Genomic DNA, 20,048 nt, shown 5'->3' with positions numbered 1-20,048 from the left:
TCTCAATAATTTCAATAATTTACATTACATTAAAGTTGCCATAAATGGCGAAGTTATATAATTTATCCTGTGAGTTTATGAAAACAAAGAAAAGAGAAAATATTTCTGGAGTTTTCTGTCTTGTGGTTCAGGTTTACCAGCAGTTTTTCCCCCCCAGAGGACAGTGGACAGGAAGTAGTCTACATAATCTGTTTACTGAGTCAACAGGTTACATGGATTGCAGATTTTCCTAACTTTGCTTCATCAAATTAAGCTACTTATTTTATTTTATTTTATTTTATTTATTTTTTCAACGTTTATTTATTTTTTTGGGACAGAGAGAGACAGAGCATGAACAGGGGAGGGGCAGAGAGAGAGGGAGACACAGAATCGAAAACAGGCTCCAGGTTCTGAGCCATCAGCCCAGAGCCCGACGCGGGGCTCGAACTCACGGACCACGAGATCGTGACCTGGCTGAAGTCGGACGCTTAACCGACTGCGCCACCCAGGCGCCCCAAGCTACTTATTTTAAAAATCAAGGAAAAAATTTATCTTTTCTTTTCCCTCGATAATGCTCCTCATTTCAAATTCCTTCATAATTAAATCTACATGTTTTACTTTATCTTGGTAGTTTTCTGAGGCCCCGCCAATATCTTCCCTTGCCCTCTCTCGCCCTTCACAGATCAGACTTGACCTTGCCCCATCTACTTTCCCCATCCCCGCCAAACTGTCTGCGGGAACTCATACAAAGCACTGCACGTGAAAAATAAAGAATCTCCTTCCTCACCAGTGAAATATATTTTCTCGATTATCTTTTCAATGTTTCTCCGCCCTTACACTCGACAATCTACCTTGATTTGTGACTTTTTAGGGTGCTTCTCTTAACTACTGCAATATAGTATCCTTCTAGAAACTATGCTTTAATCTTCTTGGTAAATCTTAAGCACTTGGGCATAAAAAATTAAAGGAATGAAAATTTACCTCAACACAACTAAAACTAATAAACCAGAGCCATCTCATTACTGTACTGTTGCCATTTATTGCTTTCCTAGCCCTGAAGACCTCTCCCCATGTTGAACTGACCCCAATATACATTCACATGATTAAGTATATCTTATATACTGTGCTGGTATTTTCCATTTTTCTTTCCAGATCTACTCTCCACTCTTTTCTATCCTGCTCCATGGACTGATAGAATAGTGAGAAACAGAGAGCACTGCCACGAAATTTCAAATATCCAACGGGTGAAATTTTCAAGCAAAAGGGAAATACTTCTTGTACTTTGTTTTGCTTTTTTTAAAAAAAATTAATGTTTACTCTTGAAAGACAGATAGAGACAGAGAGAGAGAGAGAGAGAGAGAGAGAGAGAGAGAGCGTGAGCAGGGGAGGGGCAGAGAGAGGGAGACACAGAATCTGAAGCAGGCTCCAGGCTCTGAGCTGTCAGCACAGAACCTGATGCAGAGCTCAATCTCGTGGTTCGTGATATCACAACCTGAGCCGAAGTCAGACATTCAACCGACCGAGCCACCCAGGCACCTCATTTTGTTTTGCTTTTATTTATTCTATACATCACCATTATTTTGCTTGCTGTTAAACTAATTAAAGTATTGTAAACAAATCTCGTTTTTTTAAAGATAGTTGATACTGGTATCACAGGCTCCGAGAAATTATCCACAACTTAGAGTTAAAGTAAATGTAAACAGCTACAACATTCTAGCTGTGACAAACAGCCTATAATCATTTTGATGGTACTGATGGTTCATTCTGACATAATCAGCTCCTTGAGATCTTTCCCAACAACCAAAGAATGATGAAGATGTCACAAATAACACTTTCCACATATTTAGAGATACTGCCATTTTGCACATTTCATTATACCTAAAAATAGGAAAACTTGAACTCTCCTCCTTGCAGTGTATTCATTCTAAGCATTTTTGAAAGAACGCATTAGGAAAGAAGAAATAAAGAGCCAAAGGCTTTCAGTCACTGTATTTCATTGCAAGGATGGTGTCCTTTATTCAGCCAACATGTGGAGCACTTGCCGTCTGCCAAGGACTATGTCATTTGCTGGCATTGCAACAGCAGCGAACAAGTCAGTGTTTCCGGACTCATGAAGTTTATAGAACAGTGAGATGACAGATGTTAAATAAAGCAATTCAATAAAATGTGAATGATGATATAAGTGTAGATAAGGTACTATGGGAAAATTATCATGGGATCTTAACTTAGTCTACTAGTCATAGCTACCAGGATCGTATCATTTTCGATTCAGACTGAATACTTTTCTGACTGAAAGGTGGTGCCAATAACAAATACGCTGGGCCAACCGGAACTGTCCAGGAAATCCAGGATGTAGGTCAACCCAGTTACAGCTGAGACTCAGCCTCTCTCACTGATAGAAGAAATGCATGTAACTTTTTAAGTCTCATCGAGCCTAATACAATACTTTGTTTATTAGAGAATCAACACGTAAGTTGAACATTTTAAAATTATAAACTTCCAAATAATATATTAACTCTATAAAATAATTGCATCCTTTTCAGCGATTATGAATATATGAGACATTGTATAAACTTTGCTTGTGTGATTACAATGAAGAAAAAGGAAAGGAATTCTTCCTTTCTCTCGTATTTTTAGTCCTAGCATTTCAGAGCAATTTATAAGATTCTACCACACAGCTAATGCTATTCAGTGCATGCATATATTTTTAATGAACTCATATACGAAACAATGCATTATCAGGACCATACTCATGTATTTTCCATTTCTGACCTGGCATCCAAAGATTACCTTTATCTGAACCTATTGTGCACTTTCTAGCCCTATGCCTTCGTTTCTAAGTTTTACTTCACCTGGAGTGATTTCTATATTTCCTATTTGCCTATTAATTTTTAAGCCCCATGTCCACACTTAACAAAATTAAACCTTGCCCACTTTACCACGTCGTGATTTCCCCTCTTTCTGAATACATGCTATGGGAGCCAAATGGCACAGTGGAAAGAACTCCGAAAGGAAGTCAGGACACCCGGTCAGTAGCTCCTGGTCCAACACAGGACAGCATCACTTGGGCAACCCTTTACCGATCTGGGACTTCTTTTCTTATCCATAAAACAGAGATTAAAATAATTCAGTGATATTAAGGATTATTGTTCTATCTGTGGTGATGGATGTTAACTAGACTTACTGTGGTGGTCATTTTGCAATATATACATATATTCAAGCACTATGTTGTACACCTAAATATGTGTTGATTATGCCTCGTTTAAAAATAATAAATAAGAAAGGAATATTGCTAACTTTTTAGGTATGTTAATGTTATTGTGGTCATGTCTTATAAATAACATTTATCCTTTAGAAATGCTGCTAAAATTTATAGATGAAATCATTTTATGTTGGCAATTTGTTTGAAAATAGTATGGAGAAGGCAGAGAGAGGGTGGCAAAGGGATCCAGATAAGGCATTCATTGATAATTTCTGGACTTGCATTATGGAGTTCATAATACCATCCTGTCTGCTTTTTAATACGTGTGAAATTTTCCACAATAAAAATATTTTTTTAAATGTTCTAAAGTTCTGGGGCACCGGGTGGCTCCGTCAGTTAAGTGTCTGCTATGTCTCAGGTCATGATCTCACGGTTTCGTGAGTTCGAGCCCCACATCAGGCTCTCAGCTTTCAGCACAGAGCCCACTTGGGGACCTCCGTCTCCTTCCCTCTCTGCCCCTCCCTTGCTCTCTCTCTCTCAAAAATAAATAAACATTTTAAAAAGTGTTCTAAAGTTCATTACAGTTCTAAACCCCTGATTCAATGAATGTTATGTTCAATCAACTACATACTCCCTTGTGATACTTCTTCATTTTACTATTTTTTGCTAATATTTCATATGGGTATACCCTATTTCTTTGACTTTACTATGAGTTTTCTTTTTTTAATTTCTTTTATGTTTATTTATTTTTGAGAGAGAGAGAGAGAGAGACTAAGCAAGAGCGGGGTAGGGGAAGAGAGAGAGATACACAGAATTGGAAGCAGGCTCCAGGCTCTGAGCTGTCAGCACAGAGCCCGATGTGGGGCTCGAACCCACAAACTGGGAGATCATGACTTAAGCCAAAGTCTGAAGCCCAACCCACTGAGCCACCCACGTGCCCTTTACTATGAGTTTTCTTAGACAACGGCCTAGCTTTGGTATATTTGCATTTCCTTTTATGATATCTGGATAACTGATCAATATTCAACTCATTAGTGAGAGATTCAAAGAGCCAGATTCAAATATGATCTGAAGTGAGTGAAGGACACAAAGTAAGACTTTTTTCTGAAAAATAACCTGAGACATTTAGAAATTAATATTAACACCCGTCACTTGCAAGTTACTACAAATGTTAAATTAAACCTTCTCTGGAAATATATGTATAGCTAATAATGAGTATTTTACATCATGTCCGAGACAGAGGTTTTGTTCAAAAAAATTTTTTTGACTGCTTACAGCATTTTAGAAATAAATTATGGAATGGTTCACTATATCGTATGGGAGAAAATCCGTAAGAGTACTAATAAGCTTATTTCTCTGGAAGATGCAGAATTTAAATCGGTCTATTGCTGATATTTATGTACAAACTTTGCACACAAAATATTTAGCCTGCCAGCATCTGCCACTGCCACAGACAGATTCAGATCAGAAGGCCCAGTTCCTCCCCATGAATTTTAATAGAATATACTCGCAGCTGAGGATTGGCCAGCATTTCTAAGTGCTGATGAATGAGAAGACAGATGGGCCCTCGGAGTAACAGAAGGCCAAGTCTTCAAAGGTGGCAATAGCCTGCCTCCCCAGACAGTATCCGCATACTCACTCTCGATCTATAACCAGGCATGCGACATCATTTTCTTCGGCGATGATGTTAGCTGATCTGACATCCTCACTGCAGACAAAACCAGGAAAGTCAATTTTCTACGGTTAGAAATTACACATCCATTTTTATTAGAGGACCTGCTACTTTTTTTATGAAACACCATCATTTAAACCTTCCAAAGACTGCTTTTTTTAATCATAACATACTCCACCCCTTTCCAAAAAAGCATTTGAAATGTGTCCCAATAAAGGTTATCTCAATAAGGAATTCAGAGAAGAAGGCAAATTGCACCAGGAAGAGAGAGGAATTGGTGGCTACAAATGCATATGGAATCTCATTCTGTGCTTTGTGTCAGCAAAATAAAATAACTCTCCTCTGATCAAATGGGAATTGCTAATTAATAAGCAGCCCAAACCTGAAATTAACTAATTAAACAAATTTATTGGAAAAACATTCAAGTAATCAATATACAATAAAAAAGCCAATCAAGAATAAAACCCAGGGGCAACCAGTGGCTCAGTTGGTTGAGTGTCCAACTCTTCATTTCGGCTCAGGTCATGATCTCAGGGTTCATGAGTTCCAGCCCTGCATCCAGCCCCGCATCAGAATCCATGCTGACAGCAGGGAGCCTGCTTGAGAGTCTCTCTCTCTGACCCTCCCCCAACTTGCTCTCTCTCTCTCTCTCACCCTCTCTCAAAATAAATAAACTTAAAAAAAGAATAAAACCCAAAGAAAGTGGTTTTAGTGCCGTATCACCCAATGATTAAGTAAACACTAAAATACTTTAATCGCATAAAGCCTAAGATGTACATTTTTCACTAGAATCTCTGAAATCAGAGCATGTCCTACAATTGATGATGAATCATAATGTAATCAATAGCATTGTCTTTCTTTCTCAGAGGTACATTATATAATGGTGCCTCTCAAAATTGATATCCTAGATTCAATGAATTACAGCATATGATCTAGTGACGGCAAGTTCAATTACCTAATGAATACCGTAGGCCAAGCATTAGGTAAAGTATTTCTTTAGAGACCTTTATTTATATGAGTTTCCTCCCTCTACTAGTTACAAAATAAGACACTGAAAAATGGTACCCCCATATGGTACCCAGTGCTGTGAGATTCATTTAAGGTAACTGGGAGGAACAAACATATTGGGCCTGCTCTAAGTGACTTCATCAAACATGTACACCACAAAGTATATACAGTTCCTTCATCTTCCTTTGGTGATAGGACAGGAAAACTTTGGTGGCCCATCTCTCATTCCAAAGAAGTCCCTTATTCACATAGGTGACATCCAGAGTCCTTCTGACATAACACACAGCTCCTGACGTGTCTACAGGGTCCTTGCCAGAAGACATCAGCAAAAACATTCTGGGTTGATGAGCCTTTGAGTTGGGAGCTGAGCAGTCGCTACTCAATGTGTATGTGTGGAGACATCTATATCTATCTATTTATCTATCTATATACACATATATACGTATATGTACATATACATATATACTTGTACATATATATGTACATATCCATACACATATGATCTAGGATATGAGCCAATTTGATTTGTGAGTTCAAAAAAAGGAATGATGCGGCCTCCCTTTCACTTGTGAGTGTCAAGACTGACTAGGAATATTCTCTGCAAACACTTTATAAATACTAGGTGTTTATAAATACACATGTTTCTTTCATAATAACTGTGTAAGTGCCATGGATTTACTGTTGTACATAAAATGCTGAAAGAACTCCTGGGACTATTTAATGTCAAGTCATGGAAATATACAGAATATAAGGAATATAGAGCCACAGTCAGTGGCCCTAAAAACTGATAGCATAAAAATGCACAAAAATGTAGAAGCATTTGTATTCAGTGCTCCTGTTCACTGATTTTAGCTTCATGCTTTCAAATGCCTAGGGAGTTGGGTATCTGTAGTAAACATGAATTCCCATGTTTCTCAGTGGAAAACACTGTAGTTGGCTAGCTGTGACATACAGAGTAAATCATTGCAGATCCGGCAAAATCAGACAATATACTTCCTTTCAACAGCTATTTTGACTCTGTAGTACATTTATAAAGTTCTCTGCACTTTCAAACTTTAATTGTTTCGCTGGGAGGTATGAAAAAAGTAATCTAGTAGTGTTAAAAACAAATACACTGAAGTTTTGAATAATAAAATTACATAATTATATTACATGAATGTATCTGTATTCAGTCACAAACAAAAAAATTTTACAAAGGACAATTTCCATGTTATTGAAACAAGTTAATTACTAGCTAGAAAACGAGAAAGAAAAAATTTTACTTGCATTTAAATTCCATTTTTAAAATGTTTACAAAGTAGTCATAATTGAACTTACTAAGTTTATGTATTTTTCCTTTGAAAATAAGAGCTTTATAATTTTTAAATAATCAAATTTGTCTTGTAGTAATTTATGAACATGTTTTCTTTGCTCTGTACTTAATATTATCATGACAAACAAATCAGCAGAACTAGGACTTCATGAGAAAAATTAAAAAGGAAGAAAATGAACAGAAATAATACTCGTTTTCTATAAGCATACATTTGAAATAACAACCATTTAGGAATAATATAAAGTTTAAGGGATGTCTTAACTAATTTCAAGTATTCATTTAAAAACATATGTAACTCCAAACAGTATTGCTCAAAACTCTAATTTGATCTTTTACAAAGTGATTTATATTTTTTGAAAATGTGGTGTTTTTAGACTTGAAGTTGTTTTCTGAATTCCAGGAAGTACATAGCATCTCCTGAGACATTTGATTTATCTTTATAAATATTTCTTCCATAAGTTAGATCAACAGTAGATAAACTCATACTTCCAAAGGCCTAAGGGTCAGGTACAAGTTTCCTACACACTATTTTGATTGTTTCTAAAACTTGCAAAATGAGCTGATAAAAATCCTTAAGAAAATATTGCTTTTAACATAGTAATTTAAAAGCACAAAAAACATGGAAAGTTATTATTTGATAATTTTTAAAGGGGGAACAGCAACATTTCAAACCCTGGAAATATAAAAATTCATTCTTAAAAAAACTGTAATTCTCATGTCTTTAATCCCTCTGACTAAATTTTTAACTTTTTTTTAATGTTTATTTTTGAGAGAGACAGAGACAGAGCGTGAGCAGGGGAAGGGCACAGAGAGACAAAGACACAGAATCCAGAGCAGGTTCCAGGCTCCTAGTTGTCAGCACAGACCCCAACATGGGGCTCAAACTCACAAACCATGAGATCACGACCTGAGCCTAAATCGGACACTTACCCAACTGAGCCACCCAGGCGCCCCTCTGTGACTCTCTTTTAAACTAAAGATTCTAATGGGATACCAATTTTATTTTCACTAGCAAATTTAAGCCTTTCCCATTTCTTTTCTGTGCAGTTAGTGTACTTATTTCCTGCATGAGAATGAATTTTTTCAGAATTCAATTTATTTTTTTTCTTAATTCCTGGATATTTGCTGACATTAATTTGGCAGCTCAATTTGACAACTCTGAATGAGTAATTACACATGCAAAACCACAAAAGAATTATTTAAGTATGGTATAGACTTTGTGGATTCACCTGATAAGAGCTTTTTCTCCAAAGTATTCTCCTTTCTGCAGTGTTTTTATCAGTTGTGGCTGATCGTGGCCCTCTGTGCTCTGGGTGACTTTTACCTACACGATGTTAAACAATTAAAAAGATAAAGAGAAGGGGGAAAAAAAAGAAAATCTGAGCACGTATTCATTCAACCAGACCCTCCAAATCTATATAAACTTGACTGAAAGAAGGAAATAGAAGAGCCTTTGCTCTAACTTTGCGACACTTAGGACGATCTTACTACAGGCAATTCACTTGGAGGGACTGAGAAATCCTGTGACTTAACATGACCAAATGACTCCCCATCTGTAAGAGAAAGATTCTCCATTCAAATCCCACCTCCCACAGTTCAAAAAATTTTATGTGAATCTAGCAATTCCTTCCTAGGAATATTCAAAGCAAATCCTAATGTTCCTGTGGGAACTTTTATTATGGCAAAAAGCCAAAGAGTTGACAAACTAATCAAGAATAAGGCTAAGGGTCAGGAATTCTGAATCTAGTGTCCATGACTGATTTGTTGAATCCTCTGTTTTACCCCCTAAACCTAGATGTAAAATGTGGATATGGAGAAGGGTCATAACTTTCATGGGTGTCTCACTGTGATCCATGGCCCAGGAAGGTTTAAGAAGTCCCACAGCAGAACCAAACAAAAACTTCAATATTCCTTGTTTGTGGCTAGTCTTATGCCAATTCAACATAATCACAAGGGTTGCTTCCTGTTGATTAGAAATTCTGAAAGCATCGGGTCCAGGTGGAAGAGGAATGATAAAAAAAAAAATGTTCTGAGTGTTGAAGAGTTTCTGAGGTTTGAAACCATTTTGTTATTTTTTTTTTCTTTCACTGGGGGCCCAGTTCAAGGTTCGACAACCAACCAGTTTACAAAGGGCAGTGCCTGATGATAAACACTTCCATGGAAGAAAGAATACTTGTAAAAACTGGACAGGTTATGGATGCAGGTGCTTAAGGATTCACTCTTTTTTTCAGTATTTCACAAATGCCTTTTATCTCTGAGCAACATTGTAAAGAGTCAACATAGGAACAACTGGCAACATGTTATCCACTCACAGTTTAAGTGAAGAGAAAAATCTACTGCATATACTAGCATCAATTTTTCATCAGCACCCAAACCAACTTGAGCTATGGTATATGAACTGAAGTTCCGAGCCCTCTCTACAGCTTTATGCCCAGCCATTGCTGTCCTCCACTGACAAGTTCATTCTCCTCCACCTGCTGCTTGTCACCCCTGCTGGATGGAAAAGATTTCCAGCCCTGATCCTGGATCATTGATTTGATTGGGAATCACAGACAAAAGGGATCTGAGAAAGAATCGAGTCATTTTAAACACAATGAAAGTCAAGGGACCTGCCTAAGGTCACTAAGAAGTTACTGTCTCAGCCAGAACCCAGAACAGCTCTCCTGTGCCCCCAAACCCAAGGCTAAGACCAAACCCCAAGGAACTCTTCTGAGCAGAAGTTCCTTTACCTGTTCAATGCAGAGACTTTCCAGTGCTGTGGTGCAGGGCAAACTAATGTGAAAAGACTTCCATGATTTACTGTAAGTAAGCTTTAATTCATATTTACCTTTCCTTTTGCTAAAATGAAGAAGGTACTTCCTTCCTCGCCCTCTCTAATAATGTAATCTCCTTTGTCATAGTATTCCTATTGGGATAAGAGAAAAAGAAAACGTTAAATCCAGTGGCGACATCCAGATGAAGGCATAAATGTAACAGAACTCCCCATGTCTTTGAAATGAGCATCCCATGCCTGTTGCTTTTCTTTGTTGCCTATTGTCACTGTAATCTTCTTAAACATTGCAGTCATAAACTGTAGACAAGTAAAGAGACTTTTGCCTTATTACCTGCATTTCTTTTTGTCTTTCACAGAACTCACCAGAAAGACTGGTTTTCAGGCATGGAGACTAAAGAACATGCAGAGAAGCAAAAGCAAGACAATAATCACTGACATCCAGGTGGGCTTTCACTGAAAGAATCTAACTACAAACTGTTCAGTGATCTGTAACAGCCTGAAACCGGGCCTAGTGTTTAGAAAAAGAATATCTAAGAAATTGAAAATATTATCCCCAGCGGACATTAGGAATATCAGCGTCAACTTCTAATTCCTTGAAGGGCAAAGGCTAGGAAAATTCTACAGACAGAGGAAGTGGCTCTTTCCTATGGATTCTTTTCAAAGATGTGTCGTCATAAAATACCAACATTAGAATTTTTCACATGTAAATTCTCTTCTTCAAGGTAGGTTTATCCTCATGAAATCTCAAACTGTCACATATTTCTTGGTTTCCCTCGTGTGTGTGTGTGTGTGTGTGTGTGTGTAATCAGAGAATTCTTGGGCAGGGAAAAGCCATTCATCCATATGTCAGACCGATAAAGCAATACAGTCTCTTAGAAAACGAAAGATGGATTAGACTGTCCACCTCTACTCCACTTTAACATTGTGTCAAAGTCATAGAACCAAAATGGAACTCTTAATTATTTCTACAAAAATGGGCCTGTTTCATTTATTTAAAAAGGCATAATTAACAACATCACAGCTCTCTCTTATTTTTCTTTTAGATTTAAAAACAAAATCCAGACAAAGCCACTTTTATGTCTGCTGTATTTCAGTATCTATTTTGGTCACTGACTAATAAAATCTACTTACATTTTTGAAATAAATGTTACTTCTAATATGACTAAACCTATCTTTTATTTACATAGCACTACATACATCTTACAAGATATTTCAACATATGGAAAGATGCATATCTTAGGGAAAAAAACAATGCATAAAGTTCAAATAAGAACATTTACCTTCAAAGATTTAGAGAAGCACATTAGTTTTCTATTGCTGCTGTTACAAATAACCACACATTTCTTAGTGCCTTAAAGAAAACACTCATTATCATCTCACAGTTTCTGTGGGTCAAGGAGTCCAGGCACAGCATGGCTCACCTGGATTTTTCTGTCAAGGGTCTCTCAAGACTGAACTCAAAAGTGTCAGGCTGTGTTCCTTTCTGGAGGCTCTGGGGGAAAATCCACTTTCAAGTTTAATCAGGTTGTTGGCAGAATTCAGTTTCTTGAGGTTATAGGATAAGGTCTCATTTCTGTACTGGCTGTTGGCCTCTTAGTTTCTGAAGATCTCTCTTAGGCCCATGCACAGAGCCCCCTGCGTTTCATAACCAGCAATGGCTCATCAAATTCTTCTTAGACTTGAAATCTCTCTGACTTCCACTTATGCTAAATCTCTCTGACTCCAGCCAGAGAAAATGCTCTGCTTTTAAGGGCTCATGTAATTATAGTCATCCCATCTAGATAATCCAGAATAATCTCCTTATTTTAAGGTCCTGAACCTTAATTACACCTGCCCAGTCACTTTTGCTAGGTGACATAACATATTCACGCATTCCAAGGATTGCGGTCTGGGACATTGGGGGGAAGGGGGGGGCGGGGGGGAGAGTCCATTCTGCCTTACCACAATAAGCCAATAAAAGACAATGTTTTGATGCACTGAAAGCACCTGAAACATAGTAAATAATTAATAACTGCCATGTTGAGGAGGAAGATGATAATGGTTTGCTAGGCTGTCACTTCAATCTTCTGAACCTCAGTTTACTTTGCTATAAAATTAAAACCGTATGACCTACCACACCTAACTTTGAAAGAGGGTATCTAAAGCACCTGATAGCATACTTGGTACATGCTAGGCACCCGTTGATGGTTAATCCCTGTGAAAGAGCCTGGGAGCCAGTTGTCCAAGCCTTCCACAGTATACGTGGCTGTCCAGGTAAAATGCCTCCCTGGTAGCTGTGGCCATGTCATTAACTTCTAGCTAAAGGAACCTGAACAGAAGTGATGTGTGCCACCCCCCATGCCAGGTCTATGAGCCGTATCAGGCATGTGTCTTCACAGAGAGATCTTGGGAGAGGATCGTAAGGCCTTTAGCTTGAGTTCCTGAATGACTCTGTATAGCCAATTGGGACTATCCTCCTTGGACTGTTATGTGAGCAAGAGACAAACCTCTACTTTATTTGGAAAATGAGATTTTGAGTCTTTTGCATCACAGTGTGCTTACTCCAACTCTTCATTCTTTCTCATTTTAGCTGTATCACAAACCTTCACCACCTCCAAGCTCAATTTTGCAGTTGAGATGGCCATGAGCCTTGGTGTTTGAGTGAGTGACCATGCCACTGCAGTTCAGCATCTGTTATGCAGCTAATGTTCATTCCTCTTCCCTAGGAAGGTTGGCGTCGTGTTAGATGTCCTTGTTTCAGAGAGTCTGCTCTATAGTCTCTCCTAATCCCTTCAGAACATGGAACAGAAGGAACATGGAGAATTTCTTTCTTTTTTTTTATGTTTATTTCCTTTTGAGATAGAGAGACAGAGTGCCTGTGGGGGAGGGGCCGAGACAGAGGGAGACACAGAACCGGAAGCAGGGTCCAGGCTCTGAGCTGTCAGCACAGAGCCTGACACAGGGTTCGAACTCACACGCCATGAGACCATGACCTGAGCCAAAGTCAGACGCTTAACCGACTGAGCCACCCAGGTACCTCAAGAGCATGGAGAATTTCTGAAGTGCTGGTAGGTTGTTCTTCAGTTATTATAAAGCGTGTGGTGTGTGCAGATGTGAGGCTTTAATTCCTGTCAGTCAGAGAAGCTAATGGGAAGCTTAAAAGGGAACACTGAGAAAGAGCTTTGTTGTTTCTTAAGGGGCAACCTTCCTGGTGGTATTTTTCCTAGGGATGATTCTTTGTCACCCAAAACCTTGGGAGGAAGATAAATAATACCTCCCAGTGTGTTGACAGTAACTTCATAGATCAGAAAAGGCTGTGGATGTAGGTCAGACCAAAAATATATAGTGGTAAGCACTGGCTATGATGCTAGACTGGCCAGTGTTTGTCAACTGGGGAGTGCAGCCAGTCTAGCCAGGGTGGTCACCAAGACCAAAAAGAGAAATGCAAACAGTGTGGTTATTGTCCTGTGGTTACACTGCAAAGGGGTCCCTTATAGGACCAAGAAGCCATAGATCCTATCTGGGGGAGCAATGATTTTCAAGCATTTTTTACTGTGACCTACAATAAGAAATACATTTTACCTGTACACCCAAACACACGTACGGGAGTATGCACACATATAGACATTTATATAAAATTAAAACATATTCAAATAATACTTATACTTACTACTCTGATACTTTTAAAAAATGTTCCTACAAATTAATTTCATGATCTACTAATGAGCTATAACCCAGAGTCTGAAAAAGATGTTTTTTTACGTTTATTTATTTATTTTTGAGAGAGAGAGAGACAGCACGAGTGGGAAAGGGGCAGAGGAGAGAGAGAGAGAGAGAGAGAGAGAGAGAGAGAGAGAATATCCCAAGCAAACTCCTCTCTGTCAGCACAGAGCCAGACTCAGGGCCCAATCCCACGAACCGTGAGATCATGCAGGACCTGAGCTAAAATCAAGAGTCAAAGCCTTAACCGACTGAGCCACCCAGGGACCCCTGAAAAAGATGTTTTTAAAAAAGATGTGCAGGAAACCCTAAGAGTAGTTACTGAGTGTATAACAAGAGGGAAAAATAAGGAAATCAATACCAGGGCAGACTAAGAGGTAAAGGTCAGAAGAAAACTATACAAAAAGCAATAGCTAATGAACGATGCAAAGAGGTTTTCACTGTAAAGAAAATGCTCATTCTGTGATATCTAGAAAATGCTAGAACCTGAATGCCTATAAACAGTATATAGAAAACCAGAAGAAAAACCAAAGGTGATGGAGAACAAAGACCAAAACGCAAGCCTAAGACTTCCTTAGAGTCTTTAGTGTGTGACCAGAAATCTTCATTACAAAGAAGTATTGATGATGCACAATCAGATGTATCACACACACACACACACACACACACACACACACACACACTCCCCACATCATATGACTATGAACCCATGTTGGTTGTTTAAAAAACTGGATACAGTTATTTGGGTTGTTACCGACATTTTTTTGTTCACCCAAGTACAACAGTTAAAACACTGTAGAAATTTTAAAGCAAATACAATTGGATCAGGTGGGCCCTCATCAACCAGTCAGGCAAAATTTAGTAGCAGATTGCTTCTTCCCAAGGAACTAGAGCCCACAAAATGAAAACCAACAGAAACTCCTCCAACTTGGGTGAGCCAACTGTTTAGAAATCTGTAACTGAAACACTGAAAGAGCCCTTAGAGATATGGACTACTCACCCTTATTTTGTAGATGAGAAAACCCTAATGCTTACCACAATTAATTGACAGCTATTAGTGAAAGAAGCGTGACCATAAACACTAATCTCCAGACTTCGGACTAGTGGACTTTCTATTGCACCTAGCTGCCCCACCTCTAGCTAACTGGTCCATAAACAGGCAAAATCCACAATTATCTCAACTTTCTTTATGACTCCATATGTAATCATTAAAATGAGAAAACCCTCTGGTTTTGTAGGTATTAGCAGGAACTATAAGAAAGAGAACTAGATTTTTTTAAATTATGAAAAATGGAAAATTCCTGAATGAAGAGATGGCAAGGCTCTAAATATATGTATTCTACTCATAACTTTAAACTAGTGGTTCTCAAATATTCTCTTTAATAAGCATAAGAATCAAGTAATGTATTAAGTGTGCATTTCTGGGCCAATATCCCAGAGTTTCTGATTCAGTAAGTATGGGTGGTACCTGGAAATCTGCCTTTTAAGCAGCGCCACAGGTGATGTGAGTAAGGAAGGGCAACAACATTCTACATGACCCCACCCCTACCCCACTCCTACTACACCCCCAGTTTCATGAAAGATGGCATGTCAGAGTCTCAGTACAGGGGGCCACAGGGTCACATACCACAGCTCTGCAACAAAGAGTGAGGTGACATTTCAATCAACCACAGTCAAATCCCATGCTTCCTGTATGTGTGAACAGAGACTCCTTCCACTCTTGTGCTCCATATTGCACAAGAGGTGGGTGCAGAATTCACATTATCATTTTCATTACCATTAACACTTACAGTGCATTCGAAGTCTGTATCATGCTTCGTGATGTTCATCAGTTAATTCTCAAATATGTTGGTACTCTTTTCCCATCAGAACACAAGAGGAGGCTTAAAGGGGATGTCTGCCTCTAGAATTGAAAGGGCTGGGTGATTTCAGCTAAAGCAAGATATGTAATTGGAACTCTGAATAATTGGAGCCATTGGTCTACACGTTCAATAGTCAAAGTCTTAACAAACACTTCAGATCAACTGCGTCGTGGTGGGAAATTCCAATACCCCTCTCCTGCCCCCACACAAAAGTTAAAACCCTCCCAAATCAATTCCTAAACTTCAAGCCAGATTCAGCCTGTTTTTGTCAAAGATCACGGAGCCAGTTTGTGGGACAGCTGGTCCTGGAACTCAGCAGGCATTCTGTTATAACTCCAATGCATTAGTGATTGGCTGTTGTCAGGACCCCGTTGACGGGTCATTAGTCCAAGCTATGCTGGTAAATTATGTGCTTTTCTTAGTGCTAAATAGATCCCATTACTCCCTTGCTAATCACTTTTGCATTTGAGAATTTTCACACGCTATAGAGACACATTTGTTTGCCAGGTACGAATAAAGAGCCCTTTATAAACTGTGCTGCTGTCTGCAAATGCAGAGATATAATAAAGCCTTTCTAGGGTGTTTTAAAAGATGAGAACTTTCAAACTCAAATTGTGTGTTAATTAATACTGGACTTGTGCCCCATCTATATATTCTGCAGCTATTGCCTGTGGCTGCTATAAATATGACTAATTTACCATTTATTTTTAATGATACTAAATTTTAATATTTGCTGTCAGCATGGAATCCCCCTCTGGTGAATCTACTCTATTAGTATTATATTAAAAACAGATTTTCTCAGTTAACCAAAAAAATATAGGGCTACTCCAGCTTTAAAAAAAACACATACTCTCAGAAATTAGGATGAATTATTAATTTGTAACATCTGTGATTGGGTTATGTTACATTGGGAAAATCCCAAGAGATGCAGGGCAAGCAGTCCTCTTGAAAATGACTTCATTTCTGAACACTCTGGGGACACAAGGCCAGGCACTGTGTCATCACGGCCTGTCCTTGATAAACTGCTGGACAGGTTCCATGAATTGTAAATGGAAACATTACTGGTGTCACTTACACTTAAGGATAAAATGGTCAGTGCTCCCTTCTCAACAGATATTAGTTTGCATTGTATACTGTGATTGACAGAGGCATGAATCTGTCAACAATCAGTCTTGCAGAGACTTTTATATCTCCCACTGAGAACAGCTTTATAAACACTTAAAGTCAACATGTGACGTCTTTATTATTCCTTACCTCCTTCAAATTCCATTAAAGCCATTTTGGTTTCAATGAAATTGACCCCCACCCCCACCCCCCCCTCGCACACACACACCAAAAATCAGAGAGAAATTTCTTGCTTTGAATTTTAATCTCTGAAATCTGAAGAGGTTTTCATATAATGCATATCATTAGAATCCAAGGTACATGTTATAAAAGATTTATTCACAAAAAAACTTGGCTAGTCTTGGACTAGAACCAACCATCTGGGTGATGCCTCATATGAGTTTTTGAACACATTCCATTATGCTGTTTCCCCCTAGATGTTAAAATAGGTAAAGTGCTTCTTAAATGCAGAGGGTTTTAAAATGTCTTTTCATGGTGTAGAGTTTTCAAGTATGGACTTGTTTCATAGCCTGATTCAGAAAGCTGTCCCCTAAAGCTCCAATATATCCTCCTCTACACCATTACCTAATGAAACATCATTGACTCCTTTATACTAGGAAAACTCTACAGGGGATGGTGATGTTAACTGCAGAAAATCAAATGCCTCTTGAGTAAGGCAGATTAGTTTCACAAAATATACTAAAAAGGTTAGAGTATGTAAATCAAGTGTCATTTTACACATGCAAATCCAATTTCCTTCTATACATTTCAGAAGAGTGGCCTAAACCCATCCCAGCCCCTTAATTCCTTGTGAGTTGGTCTAAGGTTTTACACAATAGAAAAAGGCTCCTGGTCTCTGCAGACAGGCCACCTACCATCCTTTCCTTTTTTTCATTTACAGTGCTAATAACAACTAAATTATAAAGTCTTTAAATAAGGGGTGCCTGGGTGGCTCAGTCAGTTGAGCATCTGACTTTAGCTCAGGTCATGATCTCACAGTTTGTGGGTTCAAGCCCTGCGTTGGCCTCTGTGCTGACAGCTCAAAGCCTGGAGCCTGCTTCAGATTCTGTGTCTCCCTCTCTCTCTGTCCCTCCCCCACTCACACTCTGTCTCTCTCTGTCAAAAACAAAAACATTAAGAAAAAAAATTTTTAAATAAAGTCGTTTAATAAAATGTATTTTTTCCTTTAAAATTTCTTACCACTTCCAAGCAGTCAATGATCTTGGTTAATTTATCTTCAGGTAAATTCTTCAGCAAGGATACACTTCAAAATTAAAAAGAAACCTTTGATTATCTTCCTGAATTAAATATGCACTTCTATGTAGTTCAAAAAACCTTTACCTGCATCTAAAAAATATATAATGCACTTTAATTTTTCCAAAGTAAACCTCCAAAATATATCACACATAAACAACTGAATTTCAAATACATTGAAATTATATAACCACGTGTAATCACAGATATTTATCACAGGCAAGTAAGCAAAGACAGTAAGATACTAAAAAGGGGAAAAAAATCTTATTTTGTCTGTTTGGAAGAAAAAAACACTTTATATCTGTTGTTGGTTTTCAGAGTGAATTACACCCAGAAATGTGTTTCTTGCCACATCTCAGTATGTCTTTTATTAGCATGGGTGAGGAGCTCTGCTTTCAGAGGAGGATATGATTTTCATCTAAATCTGTGTAATTAAGTAAAGGCTGAATCCAGGGGGAATGTAGGAATTAGCATGGAAATCATCTTGATTATTAATCATACTGTACCAACTTTTAAAATTAATGGTAGCCAGGGGCACGTAATAGGAACATTTTTACATATAGTAATAATATCAGGAATGAAATGGATTACTGAAAGTTATTACTTGAGAAAAAACATCAGAAATTCCACTCAGTATGATTAGCCAATCAAATGATTAAATTGTTCCTTTGGAGAAATTTCTCCTCTACTTTACCCATTTTTACTCAGGACCGTTGACATAATTACTGTAATATAAAAACATATTTCCTACCATCTAAAATTTGACACCCCTAAAGAAAAAATGATGCTACTCCAAAAATACATAATTGGATCCAATTTTTTAAAATAATAGCTCTAGTTGATCCTTGGGCATGTTCACAGGGAGGCACGTGGCCAGGACACGTGGCTAAGAATGTTTGTATCAGAATCATTTGTAATTGCAGAACACTAGAACATGCCCCAATTGGAGAACAGATAAATACACTGTAGTAGAGTCAGAACCAAACTCTAAAACAGGAGAAATGACTGAACTTAACCAGATGGATGAAATAGAAAAAAAAACATAGAAAAAAAGATTGAATAAAGAGTTGAGTTGCAAAAATAACACTTTTTGAAGTTGAAAAATAGGTTAATTAAATCAAGCTAGAGACAAAGTAATAAAGACTACCAAGGAATGATTTCTAAACTTCAGAATACAGGCCACTCCATGGAGACGCATGTAGGAGGCCGGGAAATGAATGGGGACCACAGGAAAAGAACTTTCCATTTTGCCAATGCTCCACTTCTTAGATTGGGTGTTTTTGTTATTATGTTTTAAAACTTACATATGTACTATGTAACTTTTCTAGATATCACATACTTCAAAATGAAAAGATGTAAATGGAAAAAGAAAGAGCTCATTGTATATTATGAAACAAAGAGAAATGCCTGTTTCTAATCTACCTTCCTATGAATGAAAAGGTAAAATGGTAACCAGAACTTGTCATTGATTAACATACTCTTCATTGTGAAAGTTCTACTTCTGGTCCAAACGGTAGTCTATAATGTTAGTGAAAATTCTCTTCTATAAACTATCACTTTTGGGGATTAGTGAGGAAATTGATATGAGGAAAAATCTTTTGTCTGTCTCCCCACTATAAAAAAAGCAATAAGGTTTATCTGGATCACCACTGAATCCACAATATTTAGCGCCCAGCAATAAGTATTTGTTAAATGAATGGATGAATCAGATAACAAAAGGAAAGAAGGTTTATGTACTAGTAAATTCTCCACAGTCCTTCTACTGAGACAGAACACTCTAGACTCCAAGGGAATGAAATGCTATCCTTAGTAATTCAAGTTTTATCTCACACATTCAGAGGCAACCCACATGGACTGGTTGAGTTATTTATCCCCCTTTGGCCTTTGCATGAGTGTAGTTCATTAGCTTTAAATGCTGACCTGCATTGCTCAGTTACTGGATATTTAGATTACCTATACTCAGGTAGAGCCCACAACATGATAGCTAAGGCATTGGTTGGCATATAGGTAAGGCACTTACTTATCATTATTGCAGCTCTCTGCCGGGAGTCAATATTATCTCTGGGGAGGGCAAATCAGCAAGATTCTGTAGGAGAACCCTCAACACCTACAATGTTCTACTGATGATCACAAAGACATTCGATCAATATTTATTGAGTCCTTGCTATATACTAGGCTAGTTA

At 38.0% G+C, this 20,048-nt stretch overlaps 1 protein-coding gene across 2 annotated transcripts in view; it reads right to left on the bottom strand.

Annotated features, from left to right (window-relative positions):
- The window catches only part of PRKG2 (protein kinase cGMP-dependent 2), a 106,177-nt gene that overhangs the window by 44,876 nt on the left and 41,253 nt on the right, over positions 1-20,048 (bottom strand). For both annotated transcript variants that reach the window (XM_043572378.1, XM_043572377.1), the window contains exons 6-9: positions 17,812-17,875; positions 10,001-10,078; positions 8,403-8,497; positions 4,821-4,889 (exon numbers count right to left, since the gene is read on the bottom strand). In XM_043572378.1, the coding sequence (XP_043428313.1) occupies positions 4,821-4,889; positions 8,403-8,497; positions 10,001-10,078; positions 17,812-17,875 (306 nt within the window). The remainder of the gene's footprint in view (positions 1-4,820; positions 4,890-8,402; positions 8,498-10,000; positions 10,079-17,811; positions 17,876-20,048) is intronic.

This window comes from Prionailurus bengalensis, chromosome B1 (assembly GCF_016509475.1).
Source record: "Prionailurus bengalensis isolate Pbe53 chromosome B1, Fcat_Pben_1.1_paternal_pri, whole genome shotgun sequence".
NCBI lineage: Eukaryota > Metazoa > Chordata > Mammalia > Carnivora > Felidae > Prionailurus > Prionailurus bengalensis.
This window is presented reverse-complemented; position numbering and strand designations above follow the sequence as displayed.